Below are 23,979 nucleotides of genomic sequence, written 5' to 3' on the forward strand. Positions count from 1 at the left end.
TCATTTCTCTTTAAAACTTCTATTTTTGTTGGCTAATAGCATAATTATTGTAGTTTCTTATGGTCTTGGATGATCACTAGACAGCGGATCCTTATGCAAAATCAAAATTGTGTACCTGAATTGCAACAAACTGGAGTGAAACAGGAATTTATTTTCTATCTTAATATGTTTAACACTACCGGTCAAATGACCGGTTTTATATTTTTCATCTTACATACACAATCATTGAAATTATGAAATTGCTTACATGGTAATTGATTCGATAAATTTCTATAGCCAAGCACATATTGTAATAAAAATTGCACAAAATCTAAATAAATAGAGCCTTGTCGTTTTTGTAAGCTAAAACATTTTAACCGCTTTTAGCGGTCGGTAGGTTTAGTGTAAATATATTGAAAATAATATAATAGTATTTTAAAATTCTTCTAACGTTTTTGGTGTTTCAAATTACACCTACTCATTTTTCTCACAAATGTACAAAATCCGCTGTGTAATGATCACAGATTAAATTATATTTGCCGCATTAAAATATGCGTTGAAACCATAAAGTGCAACTTCATTGAATATCCTGGACCAGTGGTGGCGAACCTATGACACGCGGGTCAGATACTGACCCACGAAGGCTTTGTAAGTGACCCACGCGTTTATTGTATTATAATATTGACCTGCAAAAGTTAAAGTTATAAATTAAAAAGGAAACTAAAACCTTTTTTGATTATTTCAAAAGTGAGAACCGAAAAGATTCATCTGTCAACTTTATCTTTTAACAAAATGTTTGATGTTTCCAAATAATTGGTATCCCTTCCCCCCCCCCCCTTCTAATTGAAGCTACTGACTTATGACCCACGGGCTAGTATATTTAAAAAAGAAATAAAAATAATTGAGCCACTCTTCAAAAAGGTTCGCCATCACTGTCCTAGACAATTCTGGTTATTTATTGTAAGGGCTAAGCCGACGGGGGTGGACTCGAGTAAGCAACGAACAACATTGTAGTTTTCAGGTTTTTTTGGAATAGAAAGAGGCTTACATAAATTTTCTAAAATTTTTAGTATATTGTTCTACATATTTCTAGACACGAACCAAATTGTATAGTTTTATATTCATTTTTTGCGGAGTTATAGCTTATAGTGTCCTTATAGCTTATAGCTTATAATATGTATATCCCCGTCTCCGCTGTCTCAATGCTGATGTTTATGTATTGTGCTGGAATTGAAAACGAAATCAATTTGTCTTTTTAATACAGTTACTGAAATAGTTCTCTTGATTGTACAGTAAACATTGTTTAAGCAATTGATTTTATTAATCTAAAAGGGTAGACGAAGAAAGAAGAATATAGGGTGCGTTCCGTTTCACGCATAATGCGCATACACTGTATAGTGTAGTATAAGAATCTCTATGCATACACTATACAGTGTATGCGCTTGAAGCGTGAAACGGAACGCACCCTTAATATATGTGTATATTTACTCATTGTTTACAGGGTGTACCAAATAAAGTGTTACAAGCTGTTTTCTCAGAATCTAATGAAGATGTCAAATTAAATTTTTTTTAATTAAATGGTTAGGGAGGGCTAATATTTTAGTATGTATTAGATTTTTTCGGGTAATTTTTTGAGAGAGGAAGAGGGAGCTCCCACATTTTTTTAAATGTAAAGTATTATTGATTTTTTGTTACTGTGATACCTCTCTCATTAAGCTCAATAGCATTTACTTGAACGTTTTTTTATTGCGCATAGTTACAGAGTTATAGCGAACAATTGAAATTGATTTTGCAAATATGTTTACGAGCAAGGTAATTACTATGTATGTACGTACAACTTGGTCATGCGAGGACGAAGAATGATGTCTTACAAAGTGCTTAGAAGTGCAAGAACATCATTTTGAACGTTTCACAAAATGTAGTATATAATAATATTATATTTCTCGTTTTTTTCGTTTCCTCGACGTTTCAATCCACAAAAAATTGGATAAGATCAAGTAAATGCTATTGAGTTTAATGAGTGGTATCACAATAACCAAAAATCAATAATACTTTCCATTTTTAAAAAATGTGGGGCCCCCTTTTTCCCCAAAAAAATTTCCCCAAAAAAATTTAATACATACTAAAATATTAGCCCTCCATAACTATTTAATTTTAAAAAAATTGATTCGATATCTTTATTAGATTCTGGGAAAACAGCTTGTAACACTTTATCTGGCACACCATGGTGGCACGGTCATGTAAAAAATTTGTTTACATTATGCTGCACGCCAATGTGGTAAAAGCGATATTGAGAAAACCTTTATAACTCTGCAATAAAATGAAAATGAAACTATGACAAAATTTTTGTGTCGAGGAACATGTACAACAATATACTAACAATTTCAAAACATTTATGTAAGCCTTTGTGAAAATCTCGAAAAATTGCAGTATTTTTGGCAATTTACTTGCGTCTCCCCCTTTAAGCTGAAAAGCGCAAAATCTGCATGTGATTATAATAGGAAAGATTTTGGAATATATTAACAGTATCGCGCTCGAAGAAAGCGAGAAACTGTCGAAACTGAATTTGCCTGTGAACTTGAAGAAGAGCCTCGAGGTTCGACCCACGTCTGGTATCATTCCACCGAACGTCGAGAGAGTAGTAGAAGTTCGTATTTAGAATTATGGAATTGATTAACCATTCTTTTGGAAGTGTATATTTATTGAAACAAGCAATCATTTCTATCAGATAGTCATTGTGCCAACGACGGAACTGAGCATCAGGGAGGCTCCGATATTAAAATGCAATTTAGTTGATACTAATAAGGACACTGTCATAGTTGCTCAAATTCCTCTCACTGTCACCCTTGATGCCTACTATACTAGGTATTGCAATGTTTAACCCCCGGAATGTGCAGACTAGACTGCGGTCTTCATGCATTCATAAGAAAAATGAATAGATGAAACAGATTTTTACATAATTTTTATTGTGAGGATTGTACGGTAAGTGTACCTATTACTGCGGGTGTTTGTTTTACTCCGGTATTCTCTCCCAATGAGATTAAAATACGAAAAAATAAATATTTTGCCCTGAATAAATTTATATAATAGCAAAAATAGTAATAGTAAAAATATTATAATAAAAAAGTTAAATAGTAACAATAAGACCAGTTTTCTTCTATCTCGATCACCAAAAGACTATTTTATTGATTTAAATTGTATTGTTATTATTATATTAATTTACATTGTATAGGGGAAAGTTTTATTATTATTTAGATACCTACTTTGATACAATAGAAATATAAAAAGGAACTTCTCTTGCCTTTTTAATAAAAAAATTAAGCCCTCAGCATTACGATCATTAAAGTGAAGGAAGAGCTCATTATTGCGGCATAAAAGACACTAGGGGATGTCCCTAATACTGCGGTATGGATTGCAATTACGATGAGAAACGAGGTTCACTTTAGCCTAACGTTTTAGGTTAGGTATACCTATTCGATACACGAAGGTAGATAGGAGGTAGGTAGGAGGTAAGAAGATATGGTAGAAATTAAATCGAAAAGCAATGAAAAAAACTGTATGAAAGCCAAAGTAAACTGAAGTGCACGAAAAAATCTTCTTATGCAATTGAAAAATAAAGAAAGAACGGAGATTTAAAAAAATAAAAAGCAAGAAAAATTGAGAGAAAGACAAAGGATTTTATTTGTAAATGAATTTGTGGAATGTTGTAAACTTCAGAATGCTCTTAATTTAAAACAGCTTTAAACTGTAAAAGATAATAAATATTACTCAAATATTTGTGAAAAGAATGTATTTAGTCATTTATATGTACGCTCGTATATTTCGAATTCTAATCCGCAGTAATGGGTACAAAATGTTATCGATTTTATTTGTTAATATTTTCTTATGCTGTATTAGGTTTTGTGGACCACCACTCTTTTTTTTGTATGCTGAACACATCATTCTTCCATAAAATGCTTACACGTGTTATTATTTCATGATAAATTAGGAATAATATTAAAATGAAGTACGATTGAAGCATGATACCGCAGTAATCGGTACAGTTGCCCTAGTACATTAAAGATCCGCAGTCTAATGGGCACATTAGACAACTGTACAGTTGGCAATGCTTAGGTCCATTTTAACCAATTTACGAATTTGTTTGACCCACACAGTACTAGGTTTGTTAAAGTATTCAAAACATTTTATCTATAGAAGACTAGATCGTACATCAAACTTTTGGGGCGAAAATAAAAATATGTTCTGACCTCTCGTGATTCATATTATTAATTTCTTACTTGCAACTTAGAGATTGTGCTGCTCGCAGTCCTGACTCGTAACAAGGTTACGATTACCCCAATATGTCGTCTTCAAAGTCTTAACATATTTTTAGAAACAATTTATCTACATTTGATCTTATTGCGCCCAATCAAACGACCTCCGATTAAAATCAATCATCAGCATCTGTATAGCTGGCTGATACAAAATGGACCTGGGCACCGGCGTTCGTAGGTTATCATCAGTTCAGTCTACACTCGGAAATTTCTTCGCAGATTTCGAATCTATCCATATCCCTTAATGGATTTCGGAACGATGGCCATATGCACCGAGAAAACCATGTTTCTTAACATAGAAAACACGGGAAAGTTCCCATTACATTACGCCGTATATCTGTCGAGTAGGCATCCATCCATGTTGTACCAGAGTCAAATACAGAAAGATGTTACACGTAAAAAGAAAACTCTGACGGCGAGAACTACTGCGTCGAAGAGGAGCAAGAAGTCCGTGAAAATCAAGGCATCCGACGTCAAGTAACACTCTCCAACTTTTGTATTCGAATTCGTACAAAACTTGTCGCCTGCTCAAAAACTTCATTTTAGACTCTTGATCTCCAACATTGGTCCATGACGAGATTCTCGGACATGTCGAACACATATTGAACTGCCTATAACATTCTAAAAATATACAGGATGTGGTACACCGGGTGGTACAACCGAGCAGGGGGTGATACTACATGCAAAAATAAGTCGAAAAAAAGGAATAACATTTTTGACGCTTCGTTTTCGAGATAATCGAGTTTAAACTTCCGCCAGGTTCGGGTGCTTTAGTTTAGTACAGTGGCTTTGTAAATGCGTTTATTGTAATATTGACCTGCAACAGTTAAAGTTATAAATCAAAAAGGAAACTAAAACCTTTTTTTGATTATTTCAAAAAGGAGAACCGAAAAGATTCATCTGTCAACTTTATCTTTTAACAAAATGTTTGATGATTCCAAATAATTGGCACCCTTCCCCCTCCCCTTCTAATTTAAGTCACTGGCTTATGACCCACTGGTTAGTATTTAAAAAAGAAATAAAAATAATTGACCCACTCTTCAAAAAGGTTTGCCATCACTGCTTTAGTATATGCACAAAGTAGAATTGGTTGATCATGGTCAGACTCGTCAGACGATTCCTGTGCAATAGCACGTGTATTCGCTGCATTTTCATTGATTGTCCAAAAAAAATGTTACTTAATCCTTTTTTCGACATATTTTTATATGTAGTATCACCCCCTGCTCGGTTGTACCCCTCGTCCGGCCACACCCTGTATATTGTTTTATCTGAGAGAAGTTGACGAAACATTTCTTCTAAAGTTAATTTTCTCAAAAACTCTCTCTCTCTCTTTCTTGTTTGGAGAGATCTATAGACTGGTTTCCTTCGAGAAGCACTTTTGAAACTCTCTCAACTAAAGTGCAAAGATGCTGAAATTGCAAATTTTCCTTCCCTCAACTTTCTCGAAAGGGGAACGTTCAGATTCGTATTCGCAGCAGGAAAATCTATAGGAGCACGTTATCAATTATTGGAACATAAAATATGTATTTAATTTGTTGGAAAGCGAGCAACCGGAGCCAACAAAGTTGATAGTGGGACCCATGACAGTGCAGAAATCGCAAGGCGACGTGGACGTGGGCCAAACAGAGACGATCGGCGTCACCTGTCGCCCGGAATTTGTGGGTTCTCAGGATGAGCAGATCCTGATCCAGGTGAATGACTGTGTACCCGAAGACAATGATGGTAAAGTCGTTTCGTTGTCTGTGCGCTCGTCGGTGCCTTGCATCGATTTCGAAGACATCGACTCGATGTTCCAAGAGAATCACGTGGTAGATCGGATTCAAGACTTTGATTGTCCGAAAGAGGTATTTCCAACTTTTCTGAAGAAAGGTATGTATACAGTTAAGTCCCAATCTAAGCGCGACGGAGGTGACCGTTTCAAGTCAGTTCGCCTACCCCTTCCACAGGGGAGCGTAACGTCTGGTAGACCATTATGCCCAATTGAGTAAACTTTTCCGTCCGTAACCAGAAATATTTTTGCCTTTTTCCTATGGTGTCCAGTAGATTTAGATGAGAAAATGCGAGAATCCTTTCGATCCTGGAGGATCAATGGTTCCAAAGTTATAAGCACGCACTATCCCTTCCAGTGGGGGGCGTAATCCGATACCGGGTCGGGTATATCGGTCTGAACCACTACTAATCCAATTACAAAACTTCTATACTTTTCATGTCTTTTTATGGGACTTTCGCCAACTTATTTGTGGCATTTTTCTGATTAAAATCACACTGGACACTGTACATATCATTTCAACTGTATTTAGTGGTTTAATTGACGGTATAGAGTAACTTTAGGACATAGAAGAGTTAGTGAGAAAGAAGGAGAAACGGCGACCACGCGACGATCGGCAAAAATTCAAAACTTATTAACTAACTTTTTTATTTTCAATTTTCTTTTTACATAATCTGTCTCAAGATATTCGTCACATTTTCCTGATTAAAATCAGGCATTTAAAAACCTCCAAGGGCCTGTAGCTCCGTTAATTTGCAAAATTCTAGTCTAATTCTTTAAGAACACATTTTCGAGACGTTAAGTTTTTTATGTAAACATATGCTAATATATAGCATATGTTAAATATTGGATTAGCAAGAAAGTAATTTCGGTATTTTAAGGTGAAATAAAACCGAATTTCTTTATTCAAACGATCAACTTTAATCAATAAAATATTTCTTTATTCGTTCTTTTTTGCAAAAGATCATCGAACAAAAGGGAAAATATCTTATTCATTAAAGTTCATTGCTTGAATTAAAAAAAAATTGGGCTCTATTTCACCTTAAAATACCGCAATTACTTTCTTGCCAACCCAATATATGATAAATTATATAGGTTTTGCACTCCAAATTCACCCATTTGCAAGTCAAATTCAACGGTATGCTAATCAATTTCACCCTTTTAAAAATCAATTTCACTCTTTTGCAAATTAAATTCAACCTCTCGTAAATCAGTTTCACACACACACCCATTAGAAATATTTAAAATTTATTTATTTATGACTGCGAGGGAGACAGAAGACGCTTCAATAAATATATATGTAGTTTCATTTTTAAAATTGATTGATCAGAAAAAATGGCTGCAATGAATATAATATCTACACACAGTTTTCATACATTACAAAGTTAATGAATTGGTAATTACTTTTAAGTAAGTATTTGATGTACATCTCGAAATTGATTTGTAAAACGGTGAAATTGATTTGCAAAACGGCCCAGGTGACAGTAAATAATGGCCAAATTGCATCTTGTTTGGTGTCATTTTAATCAGTAAAATTTCATTAAAAACTAGATGTACCCGGCCACGCGTTCCTGTGGCTCGGACTGGTTAAATAGAAAAGAAAGAAAAGAGAAAGCGCAACAGACATACTTTTCTACTTTATATATTAGATTCAACTATCTCCCTCACCCTCCCTCTCTCTCTCTCTCTCTCTCTCTCTCTCTCTCAAATTTCTCCCTCTCCCAATGAGTACCTCAAATTGAATATAGGTGCTACCAGTCAAAAGTTGTAAACAGAAACGTGCCCAAAAGGGGGCGAAAAAGTCGTCTTTGGTCACTAATGACGTCACAACTTTTGAACGAATGGACTTTTTCGAATGCGGTTTGCTCTAAAACCTTCCCGAAGAAGTGCTGCGTCTAATGGCTCAACCCCCAGCTTTCTACGTTCAGCCGTTTCGGAGATTTAAGATTTTGAACAAACGAACATTTTCATTTTTATTTATATAGATGAGTGAAAAATATCACCAATACGTCATTTATTGTTGCGCCTTCGGCCGCGCGGTTCGTGTATACATGGTGTACTTTTCTACGTTCGGCGCGGTCACAAAAAATATTATCCGGTCCCGATCTATGTCACAGCACCGAGAATCTGCTTAGATTGGGACTTTACTGTATCGGTATTCCCGATTCTAATGAATACACAACGATTTTCCGAAACGTTTATGTAGATCGGAGCGCACACGGTGTTCACGCGGCAAGAAAAGTGCCTCTACTTCCGGTACGTCTGCGTATCGACCACCTACGCGACCTGTTTCAAGCTGTACAATCGAAACATAGTTCCAGCGGACGTGCAGGTGTCTCTTAATCAGAATTCCTTGACACCGAAGACAGCCAAACCCGACACGTTCTCTGTGGAGCCGACGGTTGAACGAATTCCACCATCAAGTTATAAAACGTTCACTGTATCTTTTATGCCAGCCATGATAGAGGTTCAGAGAAATTATTTTATTAATCCAGTCGCGTGTTTAGCAAGCGTCATGCATCGAAACGGAGGAACTTCGTACAGACCTGTACATTTCGCCGAACGGCGAACGGAACGGAAAATCGACATTAATTTTCACGAATCGAACGGCGAACGGAACGGAGAATTGACCCAGATAGCACACGACGTCTTACAGACGTCAATTTTACGTCCATTTTAGGTTTGAACGTCTTACGACTTAAACTGGACGTCCCCAACTGGACGTTGTTTGAACGTCTGAAATAAGGCGTCTTAAAAACATTTGTTTCAAGACCAAATGACTTGAATTTTTGGAGACGTTATGATAGTAAAATGACTAAAATACTGTTTTTTAATTTTGTTATCACCTGGGATGACAAAAAAAATAAACACACGTTTTTTTAACTTTTTCGTGTGCGCTTGTAACGAACAATGCGTTTTGTATGTCTCTGTAATGCATGCTGAAAATTTCATCGAAATCACAGAATTGACGTTGTTACGATTTATAAACAATTAAAAATCGCGAAAAGCGCAGCTTTTCTCTTCGATAACTGCAGTTTGTTTTCAAAAATTACAATTAGTTGAAGATGTAACAAATAAATCATTTTAAATATGAACTTATGAGAATAAAATTTTTTTAATTCTTACAAAGAATATATATTTATAACGATAATTATCAAGAGATAGGAATATATACAGGGTGTTTACCTACAGGTGGGAGAAAATTTAAGGGGTGAAAAAAAAACAAAAAAAATAACGAAGCCGAAATCGCAATTTTTTTATTCTTCATTTTCGTCTTATATTATCGTCGAGAATCACCCCTTAAATTTTCTCCCACCTGTAGGTAAACACCCTGTATATACCTTTGAATGAATGAAAGAATTAATATTGATTAATTCTCCAATAAATTGTTGCAGAAAGAATAAATGTCACTACTAAATAAGTAACAAATAAATCATTTTCAACATTATCTTAAGAGAATAACATTTTTTAAATTATTACAAAAAATATATATTTATAACGATAATTATCAGTAGATAGAAATAATTTTTAATGAATGAGAAACCGGTAACTGATAGTCAACCGCGCCTACGAATGCGCGCACAATCGGACGCAACGACGTTCGTGGCCCCGTCCAAACTGGTGTTCCGTTCGCCGTTCGGCGCAATGTTAGGCGAAATATTCAGGTCTGTATGAAGCTTAAAATGCCGCACCAAATATTAGTGCTGTTTTGTTGAACTTTGTATTGAGAAATCAAAAAACTTCCGAAATTCAAAAAACGAAGGCAATATTCGAAGAATATTAGCAATTTGATTACAAGACTACAATGACGATTGCTATCCACAAAACCACTGCAGGGTTAATCCCTTAACGTACAAATTAACACTATTTCAACCACGATTTTATGTGTACCTATTTCGACTTATTTTTATTTTAGTTAGAATCACCCCCTTTTCGACGATAGCTAGGGTTGCCATCTATAAAATTGGAAACCCAGGATGATGATGATTTTCCGTCTGAATCCCAGACAATATATATTTATTACGATAATTATCAGCAGATAGGAATCATTTTTGAATGAATTATAGTCGAAATTTCATCCCGATGTTTCTTATAGTAAAATATCACCAAGGATGAATAACGCGGTGTAGCTAGTCTTATAATTAATGAAAAAGGGATTACACTTTCTATAACACGTCTGTAAGCTGAACAATGTTTAAGATATCGACCCTGTTTTCTCGCTCATCTTCACAGTGTCTTTACAAAAAAGAAGTAAACAAACGCCACTCCGGAGCAGCCTTACGTTGCCACGAAGCGTGCAAGAATACGAAAAATTCAATAAAGTATTAGCAATAGTTTTTTGTAAATATCTTGGAAATTAAGGCCGTGAATGTTATCCTTAACAACATAAGCCAAGGTTAAGGTCATCCGAGATGCCTCCCCTCAAAGCTATATTTACCACAGTACTCCAAAAAGTGTTTGATTTCGCGTGGAATATCCCTAGTGATAATGGAGCAAGTGTGAGCGGGTAATATCGGTAAACCCGGATCCTTAAAGAAAATCCCCCCCGGACGTTTCAGATGCACTAGAAACTAAGACAAATCCGGAGAAACCCTGACGGATGGCAATCCTAGTTGTACCACCAGTTACCGATCATCCTGTATATAAAAAAATAGATTTATTGAATTCTGATTGAATTATTCAATATTGACTATTGCCAGGAGGGCGCCAAACTTTTTAATAAAAAATTAATGTTCATATACCATAATATCTACAAATAAATAAACTTCATATCGTAACGTAACAGTACAAATTCGAAAAAGAAATTTTTTAAGGATGCGCAGTAGCATAAAGGTTGGAAACCGCTGCTTTAATGCATTGTGGCAGTTTCAATCAATTTTTGTTGGAATTCAACGATACCATAATAGCGTCTTAGGTATAAGAGTCTAGGCGTAAGGGGCGGGTTTTCCCAAGGACGGAAGGGCTCAGGCTAGGGCATAAAATCAAGACCGTCGTCAGTCTGGTAGAAGCAGCTAGCCGGAGCAGGTCGCAGCATTGTACAGCTCTCATTATTTACACATAAATAAAATACAGGATACGCGGAAACACTATGTCGTTATTTAGAGCAACATCTTCATAATACATACTAATAAAGTATATACGGTATAAAGTGTAGTTTCTTAAAATAACATACCCACTTAAAGACATTTCCAAAATTCACCTAAAAATTTAAAATGTGTCATTCGATACCTTTGATAGGAATAGTGTTAAACAAAATTCGATGTGACCGAAGATACGTAGAAAACCTATCCTTTTGTTACACATTCGCAGACGTTCCAAGTATCATTGGAAGTATCGGTGTTTCTGCCTCCGCACCTGGCAGGAGAGAAGATGCTCATCAAGCTGGCGGGGGAGTCCTGTGTACCGGAAGTGGAGGTCATAGAACCGTCCCACGGAAAACGCGAGAACGCAACTTTGAAATTTGGTCGTACGTTGGTCAACGAAACCTGCTGCCGACAGTTTGCTCTGGAAAATGTAGGATTCGTGAAAGCCAAAGTGATCATAGAGATTGACGAGGACCGGAAGCTGTTCACCTACGAAGCACACCCCGATACGCAGCATTTCCTGCAGATCTGGGACAGCAACTGTGACGGTAAACTGGCGAAAACTGTGCGATCGCTGCTCGGTGTTTAACGTTTTCATTTGCGCATTAGAAACGAACGACAGATGCACGGTGGCCCTTTTGATGCCCGGGAATGTCGCCCGCTTCAAAGTCAGATTCTCGCCAATCGACATTGGGGCACACGACGGAAAAATTCGCCTATTCATCGTCGACAATCCTTACGAGAATTTGGTGATTGATCTGAAGGCAGAATCGTACATGGAACCGATCATTCTGGAGGGACTGGAATTCCAAGATAACAAGTCCGAAGTCCGAAGGAACACGGACGAGTTGCTTATTAAGGGACGAAAGCTCTCGTGGAAACGAAGCTCTAATACGTCTGGTAGACCATAATGCCCAATTTGGGTAAACTTTTCCTCGCGTAACCAGAAATATTTGCCTTTCTCCTATGATATCCAGTAGATTTCGACGAGAAGATGCGAGAAGTCCAAGTTTCGATCCTGGAGGATCAATGGTTCAAAAGTTATTAGTGTCTCCAGTTTTTGGCAGGTTAGCGCCGCCATGTTAGCGGCCCCGCGACAATTTTTATTGATATCGTGTGCAAAACAATGTTTTTAGGTTGAAAGATAACACCCCAAAATTTTAAGTGGCTAACCCTTTATTTTAGTGTAACATGAGGGTAAACACCCAAAACTTTATCTCTTTTCTTTCTCGGTTCTTCATTAAGTTATTAAGATAAAAAAACGAATACATACTTTTTCACAATGGTGAGCAAATTATGAAGGGTAGCAAAAATTCTTTTTTTTGGGGTGTGGGTTGGAAGGTTCCCTTTGAGAGACACCTACCAAACAATTTAAGAACAATACTTTGTTACCTATCTAATATATCTGAAAGGTTTCAAGATGGTCGGATTGGTGGAACATAATTAAATAATTGAAACACAATTTATACCTTTTCCCTATGTTATCCAGTAGATTTGGACGAGATGCCAAAAATCCAATTTTCGATCCTGGAGGATCAATGGTTCAAAAGTTATAAGTACGCACTCTCTCTGATGTTGATCACATAGATTCCCAACCCAGCCAGCCTCCCCCCCCCCCCCGATCTAACCACCAACCAATTAATTAATTATCGGCATTGCCGTGTGGGGTCTTGGTTCTCCCACTCCCCGTAGGTCGAGAATGGGGATCGGCGGCAGCCGTCGGCACGCTGAGCCACTCTCGATCTCTTCTCGGATCGTCGGTCGTTGTGGCCTGACGTGTAAATAGTATTGTCTCTCGTGAATAAAAGTAATTGTGCATCGTGCAAGGGTGTACTGGTATTCCTCACTCCTCTACTGTATATCCTTAGTCACCAGGGAATCTAACATCCCACAGCCGCGTGCTTGTGCTGCCACCTAGCGGCTCCGCTCGGTAAGCGGCGCGCAACCGTCACTACACACAACATGGCGGCGCTAACCTGTCCAAAACACGAAATTGCTCAATTTTAAACACATAACTGTTGAATCATTGATCGTCCCGGATCGAGAAACTTGGATTTCTCGCATCTTCTCGTCGAAATCTCTCGGATAACCTACGAGAAAGGCAAACATTTACAGGAGGAAGCTAAAAATTCCTGGTTACGCAAGGAAAAGAGCAGCCCCCAATTTAATATGAACTGTTCTGTAAATTCATGAGCCGGCTTTAGTTATCATTAAAATAAATTTCAGACCGCTTGAGCGGAACATTTGAAGCACCACTTTCCTATATTCTCGATTATGGGCTCTGTTTCGTGGGGAAAATGTACAGAAAGACGTTCAAGATCAGCAACAAATCCGTGGGCAAGTGGTTCCGGTTCCAATGGAACGCGCATCCCGATCTGGTGTTCGTCCCCTGTATCGGCCATGTAAAATATCAGGCATACAAAGAAATCGTAGCTACGTTTCTCGGAAGAGAACCAGTTAATCACATGAATGTAGGTTATTAATACCCTATTATATTCAATATTATTGATTACACTGTTCACTGTGCCGAGAGGTTTTGGTTTCCATGGTTCCGGAATCGGATCTCTCTCGTTTTCAGAGAGAGAATTTCTAGATTAACAAATGGAAAGGATACCTCGTATTCCTGCCCTCCCCTCTATTTGAACATCTAACATTCGATAGGCGATTCTTCTTGTTCGAGAAAAGATTAAACTTTGTCGAACCGTGTGTGTTATTATCGTTTGTTACGCCAGACTAACATCGAATGCATCGTAAATGAGATTGACGGTGCACAACTGGGCAACATCGCAGCCTGGGACGACCGACAGACAGAAGTGCGCTGGGAAAGACTGCACCATGATATACTTGAGCACCCGACAGATTTCGAAATTCTAGCAAAGAAGACTGTGCAACCGGCTCCGGAACCTGGAGTGGACACTGTGCCCGGCACCCAAAAGCGTATTCAAGTTGCGCTTAGTGCGATAGTCGCCTTCTCGGAATATTCTTGTCCAGTCGAACATATTTACTTCAAAGACACGCTGATGTTCCAGGTTCGTTCGTCGCTTCGTAAACTACCCAGTGAGGCACTAACTATTTTGGCACCTACAATAACTCCGAAAGTATGATATTAGTACAAGCATGGCCAGAACTTAGCCCAGTCAACGAAAAGTTGTAGAGGGAAATGGAAGGAACACAATTTTTAACTTTGGGACTTTGTTTGGACTAGTTACTAGGTAAACATACTAAAAGTTCCCACTCCTAGGAGTTGAGCGGGGTGCAGGGCGCACGTAGAAGGTTCCCTTTTTCAGTTTTCCGCTTATATCTCGGAAACTATGCGTTCTAGCGATAAGATCATTCTATACAAAATTAAAGCTGACAAAATGTGCCACAAGATTGATTTAATTCAGTTGTTCGCTATCTCGCATAGTTTCCGAGATATTCGCGCTCAAAATTCACTATTTGTGCTGAAGAGTTAGTCAAATAAGGCAAAAATTTCTTTTTCACAATTAGTGAACTTTGAGCGCGGGTATCTCGGAAACTATGCGAGATAGCGAAAAAATGAATGGAGTCAATCTTATGGCACATTTAATCAGCTTTAATTTTATATGGAATGGTCTTATAGCTAGGACACATAGTTTCCGAGATATAAGCGGAAAACCGAAAAAGGGGACCTTCTACGTGCCCCCTGCACTCCGCTCACCTCCTAGGAGTAGGGACTTTAAGTATTAAAAGATTAACGCCACACTACATCGTCCGCAGATGCCAGCTTTATGCTGGTAGAAAGAGCGGGCCTTTTGCCCTCGTTTAAGAGGACAGCACGGTCGCACTAATGTGACGAATGCCGATTTACAGGGCAGGTCGCACTAATGTAGCAGATGTCGGTAAAGTAAATTTTTATTATACAAACGTCTAGCAGTCTTTCTTTTTACCGACAAAATTAATATTGATTTAGTAGTAATACTGATTTAGAATATGTATTTAGTGCTATGCAAGGAGGGGAAACGAAATAATGAACTTCATATAATGTTAAATTTTATTTGTTCCAGTATTTGTTCCCACATTAGTGCAACCTGCACTCTATATCGGTATTCGCCACATTAGTGCGACTGTGCTGCCCTATTAAACGAGGGCAGAATGCCCGCTCTTTCTGCCAGCGTAAAGCTAGCATCTGCGGACGCAGCTGCTGTCCACAATCGAGCATTTTGCTTACTGGGTGTTGTCCAATGCAACTTTTATATCGAAAACTTTTCTACTACTATCATACTTTCGGAGTTACTATAGGTGGCAATAGTTAGTGTCTCACCCTGTACAGGAAGATTAAAAAAGAAATATTCGATTATCTCCAGCGCGATTCTGTTACAGACCAGAGTGTACACGTTCGTTTTATCGAATCCGGGGTCAGTGAACACGACGTACGTTTGGAAGATAAGCATGGACGAGCAATACCCAAGGAAGTATATGGAGGATAGCCCGAACGTGACTGTCAGGCCGAAGACCGCAGAGAATTCCCGTTCACGGCCGAATTCGAGGTCGTGTCTAGGCGTTTTCTCCGCAACAAGTGAACGATCCAGCTACAGAGACCTCATGGGCCACGGGAAGAGCAGCGGAGACCACGGGAATGCATTTTCGCGGCGATGCACCGTCACTCCGTCCGGTAACGTTTCCCCAACCTTGCTAAAAGGGTTCGTGACTCCTCGAAGAGCCACCGATCATCTATTCCCCGTTGCAGACACCTTCGAGTTAAAAGTACCTAGCGCCGAGGCGTCCGACCTTTTCAGCAGCTCCGCCTGTTTGTCGGAACGGACCACCGACAGCTGGTTAGAGGGCGACGATCTACCCTTCACCATCCATCCTGAAGAAGGATCCATCCCGCCCAGAGAATCCGTCGAGTGCACGCTCAAGTTCTCTCCCATGGACGTGTTTTATTACAAAGTTTACCTTACGTGCAAGTACGCGATCATTGATGCCAAAAGACTCTTAAGACTTAACCTTTTTTTTTGAAGTGAAACTTCTTTTGGCAGAGTGTAAGCCTAATTTCGCGTCACGGAATTCGCGACACGAAAATGCGTAACAGAAGTGGTGGGGGTGGTTGGCCGATCCGTTTTCGAGCGAGAGTGTGGTGGCACACACATATACGTACCCAGAATTGCAAGGGTCCGGCATTTAACAAACCACGTCTCGCTAATGCACATTTGGGGCCCCTACGTAATCACAATCGCTAGATAAAAGATCAATCTAGCTGGGACGTATCCCAATTTGGCTTACTTCTGCGTTTTCTAGGCGTAATTTGCATTATTCGGTGCATTGGACGGCGCGACAGTGCTGCTACTGTCAAGAGACATACATTTTCTTAAATATCGAGAAATGTAGTGTTCTTACAGAAAAAGTTGGAGGCAACCCCGCTAGCAGGGACACATACAATGTCAATGCAACATTTATTATGTTAAACCATACGTTTTTGAATACACAGTTTGTCAAATACAGAAATACAAAAGCGAGGGTTCTGTGACGATATACTTCCGGTTCGAGCGCTGATGTCTGTTTCTCACATTCAGTTACCGCGAGTCATCGGTCACTTTATCGTTAATCGGTAATCGGTAATAATTCATTGTTAAGATAACTGTTTCAATTTTTATAGTACATAGCATAATACAATTAGAACCGATTAGGATTAGACGACTAACCCCATTAGTCAACCTGCCCCGGTCTCCCCTACCTTTACCCTACTGTCATCGACTGAAATCGTTGTCGGCAAAAGTTATCGTCGGTGAAACCTGTGTCGGTGGTTTTCATAGGACCCTCATCTGAACTGTCCGGTGTTTGTACGCGTTGAAGCAGTCGATGGCTCAATGTCCGGTGTTTACTGTTTTCGACAGAATGGAGAATCTCAATCCGGGGCTGCCGATGTTGACGATTCCAGTCGTGGCGCGAAGTTTAGTGCCGTATTGTCATTTCAACGTGGAGGAAAGCGACTACGTAACCAGCGGCAGGCGGGATCCAAAGCAGTCCGGTCCGCTGGAATGCTGGACAAACGACGTCACTTTGTGGCAGAATATCAGAGTAATCGAATTTAAAGTGGTCGGTGTCGGTGAGACTCATGTCAAGTAAGTGCTGCACGTGGAACTGCAACGCCGTCGCGTCGCGTCGGTTTTAACGAAGTTCGCAACAAATTACTACGGTCTCATTTGCATTCGGCGCGGAAACGCCGGAAATTAATTAGAACGGGAGCTCGGAGCTCGTGGAATTTTTCAACACCGATTCGCTCGTCTCTTCGCGTTTTCTGTCCGCGAAACAAAATATTGCCCGTTGCTTTTCTCGGGCCGGGGCTGTGTATCGAGCGATCCATGTATACTGCGCGTCACTCGCAAGAAGTCCCGTGAAAGGAATGCGGTGCCGATTGGTCAGAGTAGATGCGACATGCTTCGTTTCACTCGCATCTTCGGCTTTATTTTTTCGGCCTCCTTTGCTTTTGTGCCGTCCCCAATAAGGTGAAATGCCCTAAGCCTGGACAGTATTTTTTGCTGCCTTTAATTTTATCAGTTTAGATAAACAACAATAATTTTTTAAGAGTTTTAACATAAACTTCAGATTTTGTAAAGTAATTTAAAATCCCAAAATCATTGTTTAGATTAATATTTTAATTGTGTTAACAAGAATAATTCTAACCTATAGCAGTCCGAGCAGTGTAAACATGCCGCGTAATCTGATCTCGGCTCGGTTATGTCGGTGTGAACCACTACTAATCCAATTACAAAACTTCTTCATTTTTCATTTTTTTTATGGGACTTTCACCAACTTATTTGTGGCATTTTTCTGATTAAAATCACACTAAACACGATACCATTTCAACTGTATTTAGTGGTTTAATCGACGATGAAAGTTTCGGGCGCAAAAAAGGACAGCGCGTCTTCCTTTGTACTTTCGGCGCGGTAGACGCAGTCATAAACAAATAGTGTCCCTACACGATTTCTCTCCTGGCGATGGGGAATAAATCGTGAATTTATTGTACTGCAGATATTTGGCTCTTTTAACTAACTAGTTTTACGATCACTGCCCTGTGCGGTGTGGCGCAGTTACTGAAACCAGTTTCGACGATTTCAGGGAATTTCACCTGATGAATCCTACGACGGACGACTATCGTTTCACCTGGACGGATCGAACGTCTCACCTAGTCAACAAGGTGTCGAATTTCCATTGCACTGTACCCGAGGGTATCGCGGAACGCGGAAAACAAACCAACCTGGGTTTCACGTTCTTGGCAGAAGACGTCGGCGTATTCGAATCCTTCTGGCTCTTTTCCATCGAGAGATACAATCTGGAGTGTCTTTTCCTCGTCGTCGGTACCGTCACCGAACCCTCGGTGCATTGCCTCACGGTCCACGTGAAACTGAAGCCAACAATTTTGGGCGAGTCTCGAGCATTCTTCTGCTAAACCTTCGTTCATCATCTTCCCTTTCATCCTTTGCTATACGTGCATCGCTTTCCACGGAATCGCGTTTAGAAACTCTGGAATTTTCAGCTTTTCGCGTTTTCTTAAGGAGGTAGACTCGCGTTTCCGGGATTGCAAGGGTGCGGATGCGCCTTCCCGTTTCTCGATAATGCAAAATGCAAACTCCTTGCTACTCGGGTTCCATAGTCATATGTAGACAGCGGATCTTTATGCAAAATAAAAACGATCTGCCTCAATTACAAGAAACATGATCAAAATAGAAATGTGTTCCTTCTTTTACTCATTTTAGTAAGCTGGAAATGATGAACTGATATTCTTAAATGCCTTTTATATTTTTTTACGATTGTAAATGCATAAAAGTGGATAGATCAAATGCAGACAGTGAAAACAATTAAAGGATTTAAAATTCTCTATTACTTGCACACACAACTAGCTACAATTATATTATCAAGACAAGAAATAAATATTTGTAATTAATAAGTACAGCCAATTTTTATTTCGCATAAAACCCACAGTCTAGCCATAAGCGTAGCTACTGAGATAAAGGATAAATTGTTACAACAGCATGTGTTTTTCTTACCGATTTTCAGGGTACAACGTGCAAGAATCCATTCGTCTCTTGAACGACGAAACCTTCGACATTCCATTCCGAATACTGGAGAAGTCCTTGTACTCTGAAGGGAAATTTCAGAAGCTGACGGTGACTCCGATGACGGGAGCCCTAGCATCGAAGAGCGAGCAATTACTATGGTGATCGATGCGCTCCTGAATCGTTGTACCATTCGCGTTCGCCGAGCCATTTATAAATCCGAGTTCGCGACTTTACACGCGAGATCACGAGCAGAATGGCACGGGTGAAATCTTTTAATTCGTCCACAGGGTCGAGTACCATCCGACCCGGGTCGGTGAATTCCACTTTTCCATTCAGTGCGCCGTGAAGCTGATGAAATGTCCTCTCACAGTTTTCGTGACCGCCTCCGTTCACGAGATCGTCTCTTCGGTTTCCTACTCCGTCGCGACCGGCGAAATTGTAAGAGCCTGCGAGGACACGGAAAATGTCATCGACCTGGGCAAGGTTCGTAGATGATCTATTCAACCTCAAAGGCAGCTGCGATCGCCAACTAGCACCTACTTCGCCGTTTTCGCATCGTACGGTCTGCTTCGGCGATCGTGGTGCAATCGGGTAAAAATTTCGCTAATTTGCCATCGTTTCTCTCCGATTCCTTCACAGTTATCCCAGGAATTGTGTCTTGCACTCCAAATTCACTCTTTTCAATCATTCAAAATAAAATTCGCTATAAAATAGGGTACCTCGGTCACCCTGTAAAATTTTTGAAATTGTTACGATTTATATATTTATTTGTTTTGCGTCGCATCAACTGCTATGGTCAATTATGTGCTACGGCATTAAAGAAATTATGTAATTATTTAATTTGTTATCACAAATTTCTTGTGTTCGATAAATGGACCAAAACTTCGGATTAAAACTTTGTTAACCACTCGGAGCTATTTTAACTCGAAAATTAAACGTTTCTTCCGACCTAAAATATTTACGTTCTCTACGATATTTTAACTTTGGTGGATATGAAATTGATATAATACCTAAATGTTTAGTAATTGAATAGATACCAACATATCTAATAACGTAAACAATATTTTCAATAATGGCACAGCAATTTTTAGTGGCGCCTCAAAGTCGCCACTCGAGTGCTAAGGGTTAATATTTCTATTGCTTTTCAACGAAATCGTCCAGAAAAATTTGAAGACACAGAAAAAGATTGATAATAATCGATCGTTCGTCACAAATAATGCAAAATAAATTACAGAATGCTTACAAATTAATAAAAAACTTCGAAGTCGTCACTAAATATCCGGTAACGGGTACCTTTACTCTACTGTCGTCGACTAAAATCGTTGTCGGTTTTTGTCGAGGTCAAAGTCGTTATTAGTTAAAGACGTTATCGGCCAAAGTTATTGTCAGTGAAATCTGGAGTCGGTGAAATATTGACGGTGAAAACTGTGTCGGTGAGATCTGTGTCAGTGATTTTCATGGGACCCTACGATCGATAATATCGTAATAAAATAATTTGTTGGCTTTGTCCGCAGTTGGTGGTGAACGCGCCAATCACCGTCAAGTTCGACATCAGTAATTCCAGCAAAATGACGTTCCATTACGTCTGGGATCTCGGCATGACATCGGTGATCTGCAGCAGGAACGCCTACAACCTCGAAATGCCTCAAAGGCAGGGGCATGTGACCAGAGAATCTTCGATGGCTTGTAATCTAATGCTAACATCCTTTCAGAAAACTCTAATCAAAGATCACCTTGTCACCCTGAAGGTATTGAAAACCCCTCCTGTGTACAGGGTGTAACAGAATTTAGTGTCATGGTTTTGGCAGATGGTTGTACACCTTCGGATCGGTGGAGATATGTTAAAAGAAATTGCCGCAAAATTGACGACCTTGAAATTCAAGGCCAAATTTTTTTATGCTTGTATCACATTCTACTCGCCATGGGGACCAAATTTGTCAGAGGAACCATAGGTCGCAACTCAACCGTTCTCTTTTAAAAGAATGTTAATTGTTTTAACGTCGTCTTCCGTTCCTTGAGTTGAGAATCATCATGGTTTATGGCTGTTAACAATCGTCTTTGAACAGCGGCTTCGATATGGCCACCATTACTTTGTAAACGGAACGGATGTAAACAAATAGAGGACAGTAAATATCACAACTTTCAGATGACCACTGCCAATAATCACAGTCTTTTCTGATCTTTCGTGTAGTGAGTGTTAAACGTCATGTCAGTTATGCAAAGTAGAAGAAGAAATTATAACGTGCGTCAGATGCAGAAATTATACCTTAGCTCGCAATATACAGGGTGTTCCAGCTAACTTGACCACCTCGCATATCTTTGTTGTTTTTAAAGATACGTCAAATGTCTGAACGACAAAGTTGAATGGTAAAATGGGGCCCATACGATACCATAAAAATTTTTGTTTTTACGTAATTTTTTTTAAAGATATGAAGGTCACCTTCATTTTTTTTAATGGAACGAGGTATTTTTTAGTACATCAATCGATGCAGCTGGACATTCGTTATAAAAAAGTACCAACCTATAATATGTATGTCGAAAAGTTAGTAGTTCAGGAGATATTTGAATTTAAAAAACTCTAAAATACCATTACTCTCGTACTAAGACGTTACATAAGTAAGTGAACACTAACGTCTTACAATTAGTACGACAGCAATGGTATTTTAGAGCTATTTAAATTGAAATATCTCCTGAACTACTAACTTTTCGACATACATAGGTTAGTACTTTTTTATAACGAATGTCCAGCTGCATCGATTGATGTATTAAAAAATACCTCATTCCATTTAAAAAAATGAAAGTGACCTTGAAATCTCATAAAAAAATTACATGAAAAAAAAATTTATGTTGGTATCTTATGAGCCCCATTTTACCATTCAACTTTGTCCTTCAGACATTTGACGTATCTTTAAAAACAACAAAGATATTCAAGGTGGTCAAGTTAGCTGGGACACCCTGTATACATATGTATAGCGTGAATATTTAATTAATACCGGAGATCCAAAGATTGGACCAACGTTTTCAAGATTTTCAATTTGTTATTACTCCTGGACATCGGAGCGCAGGCCAACCTCGTATACATTGGAGGAAAGAGGAGTATATAATTGCACTTGCTCGTGCTAATACTCTTTTGGATTTACGCGGCTTTACTGTGCTGTATTTGTTTACATCCGTTCCGTTTACAAAATAATAGTGGCCAAATCGAAGCCGCTGTTCAAGGACGATTGTTAACAGTCATAAATCATGATGGTTCTCAACTCAAGGAACGGAAGACGATGTTAAAACATTTAACATTCTTTTATGAGAGAACAGTTGAGTTGCGACCTATGGTTCCTTTGACAAGTTTGGTCCCCATGGTGAGTAGAATGCGATACAAGCATAAAAAAATTTGACCTTGAATATCAAGGTCAAGGTCAATTTTGCGGAAATTTCTTTTAACAAATCTCCACCGATCCGAAGGTGTATAACCATCTGTCGAAACCATGACACTAAATTTTGTTACACCCTGTACATATAGTCGAATTATGTACTTTGTGTAACTATTATAATACATATACAGGGTGTCCCAAAATTCGTGAAAATCCCGGAAGGGGGTGGTTCCTGAGACCATTCCAAGCGACATTTTCCTTTGCAAAAATTTTATCCGCGGCTTTGTTTAGGAGTTATTAACGAAAAACACGGACCACTCAGAGCGCGACCTAGACGCGAGTTGCCACAGTCCGCCCGGCGCGCCAAATGTCTATTGGCCGACTGTGGCAACTCGCGTCTAGGTCGTGCTCTGAGTGGTCCGTGTTTTTCGTTAATAACTCCTAAACAAAGCCGCGGATAAAATTTTTGCAAAGGAAAATGTCGCTTGGAATGGTCTCAACCACCCCTTTTCGGGATTTTCACGAATTTTGGGACACCCTGTATACACCAGGGTGTGTCACTTATCGTCTGTACCTAAAAATATCTGTGTTGCTCTCAAAGATACATTAAATGTCTTGGGGACAAAGTTGATTGGTAAAATGGGGCTCACACGATACTAAAATGTTTGTTTTCATGTAATTTTTTTAGAAAACAACCATTCCATTGACACACATAAGCTTCACCGCCTTTTTCGTTAGTTCGCATTCCTAAATCAGACACATGTCCAACCACGTGCTTTACAAATCTTTCGACATGATTATTTTCGTATTCTTTGAAAGCGACAGACATATTTGAGGTACAAACGTTAGGCGACTCATCCTGTATGTATTAACTCCCGGGAATAATAGATCAGCAACGGGCCAACCTATCGATTCCTATTGAAAGCCACTTCGAAGAAGATTGCTGTCCAATTCAGCTTCAGTCGTTACGATTTTGGACCATGCTACGTTCAAACCGTAAACGGATTATCTCACCACGCTGAACTTCGTGTGACAAACTCCGAGAGTTCATCAGTAATGTAAGACATCCTGTTTTGATTCAATTCAATTTATAATAATTCAGTCATTATTGTAATTAGCAGATTGCGAGTCTTCATGCAAAACAGAAATTTTCTAAGTCAATCGCAAAAAGTAAAATGGAAATTTATCTCTTCTTTTCAACAATATCCTTAAATTCATCTAACGTTTCCACAATTTTGTTCACCAGCCATTGTTGCTATAGATGCATAAAATCCGCAGTCTAATAATTTAGTTGTTCTAAGAGTTCATTTCAGTTTTTTATCAGATATTAAAATGTCCCATGAATCTCTGCAAAATAGATAAAAGAACAAAACAATTTCATCAATGTTTAAACTAAAAGTCACGTTTGATGACTATTAACCCTCGAATGGCGGGCCTTGGATAGAT

General features: G+C 39.0%; 1 protein-coding gene across 1 annotated transcript in view; it reads left to right on the plus strand.

Annotated features, from left to right (window-relative positions):
* LOC143210501 (hydrocephalus-inducing protein) overlaps positions 1-23,979 on the plus strand; it is a 34,595-nt gene that overhangs the window by 8,706 nt on the left and 1,910 nt on the right. The window contains exons 7-23 of the mRNA XM_076427391.1: positions 2,506-2,626; positions 2,708-2,844; positions 4,512-4,764; positions 5,849-6,136; positions 8,267-8,527; positions 11,341-11,692; positions 11,754-12,044; positions 13,371-13,615; positions 13,877-14,173; positions 15,486-15,777; positions 15,853-16,072; positions 17,000-17,227; positions 18,225-18,529; positions 19,164-19,323; positions 19,453-19,648; positions 20,680-20,913; positions 23,422-23,591. Of these exons, the coding sequence (XP_076283506.1) occupies positions 2,506-2,626; positions 2,708-2,844; positions 4,512-4,764; positions 5,849-6,136; positions 8,267-8,527; positions 11,341-11,692; positions 11,754-12,044; positions 13,371-13,615; positions 13,877-14,173; positions 15,486-15,777; positions 15,853-16,072; positions 17,000-17,227; positions 18,225-18,529; positions 19,164-19,323; positions 19,453-19,648; positions 20,680-20,913; positions 23,422-23,591 (4,050 nt within the window). The remainder of the gene's footprint in view (positions 1-2,505; positions 2,627-2,707; positions 2,845-4,511; positions 4,765-5,848; positions 6,137-8,266; positions 8,528-11,340; positions 11,693-11,753; positions 12,045-13,370; positions 13,616-13,876; positions 14,174-15,485; positions 15,778-15,852; positions 16,073-16,999; positions 17,228-18,224; positions 18,530-19,163; positions 19,324-19,452; positions 19,649-20,679; positions 20,914-23,421; positions 23,592-23,979) is intronic.

The sequence above is a fragment of the Lasioglossum baleicum genome, chromosome 7 (assembly GCF_051020765.1).
Source record: "Lasioglossum baleicum chromosome 7, iyLasBale1, whole genome shotgun sequence".
NCBI lineage: Eukaryota > Metazoa > Arthropoda > Insecta > Hymenoptera > Halictidae > Lasioglossum > Lasioglossum baleicum.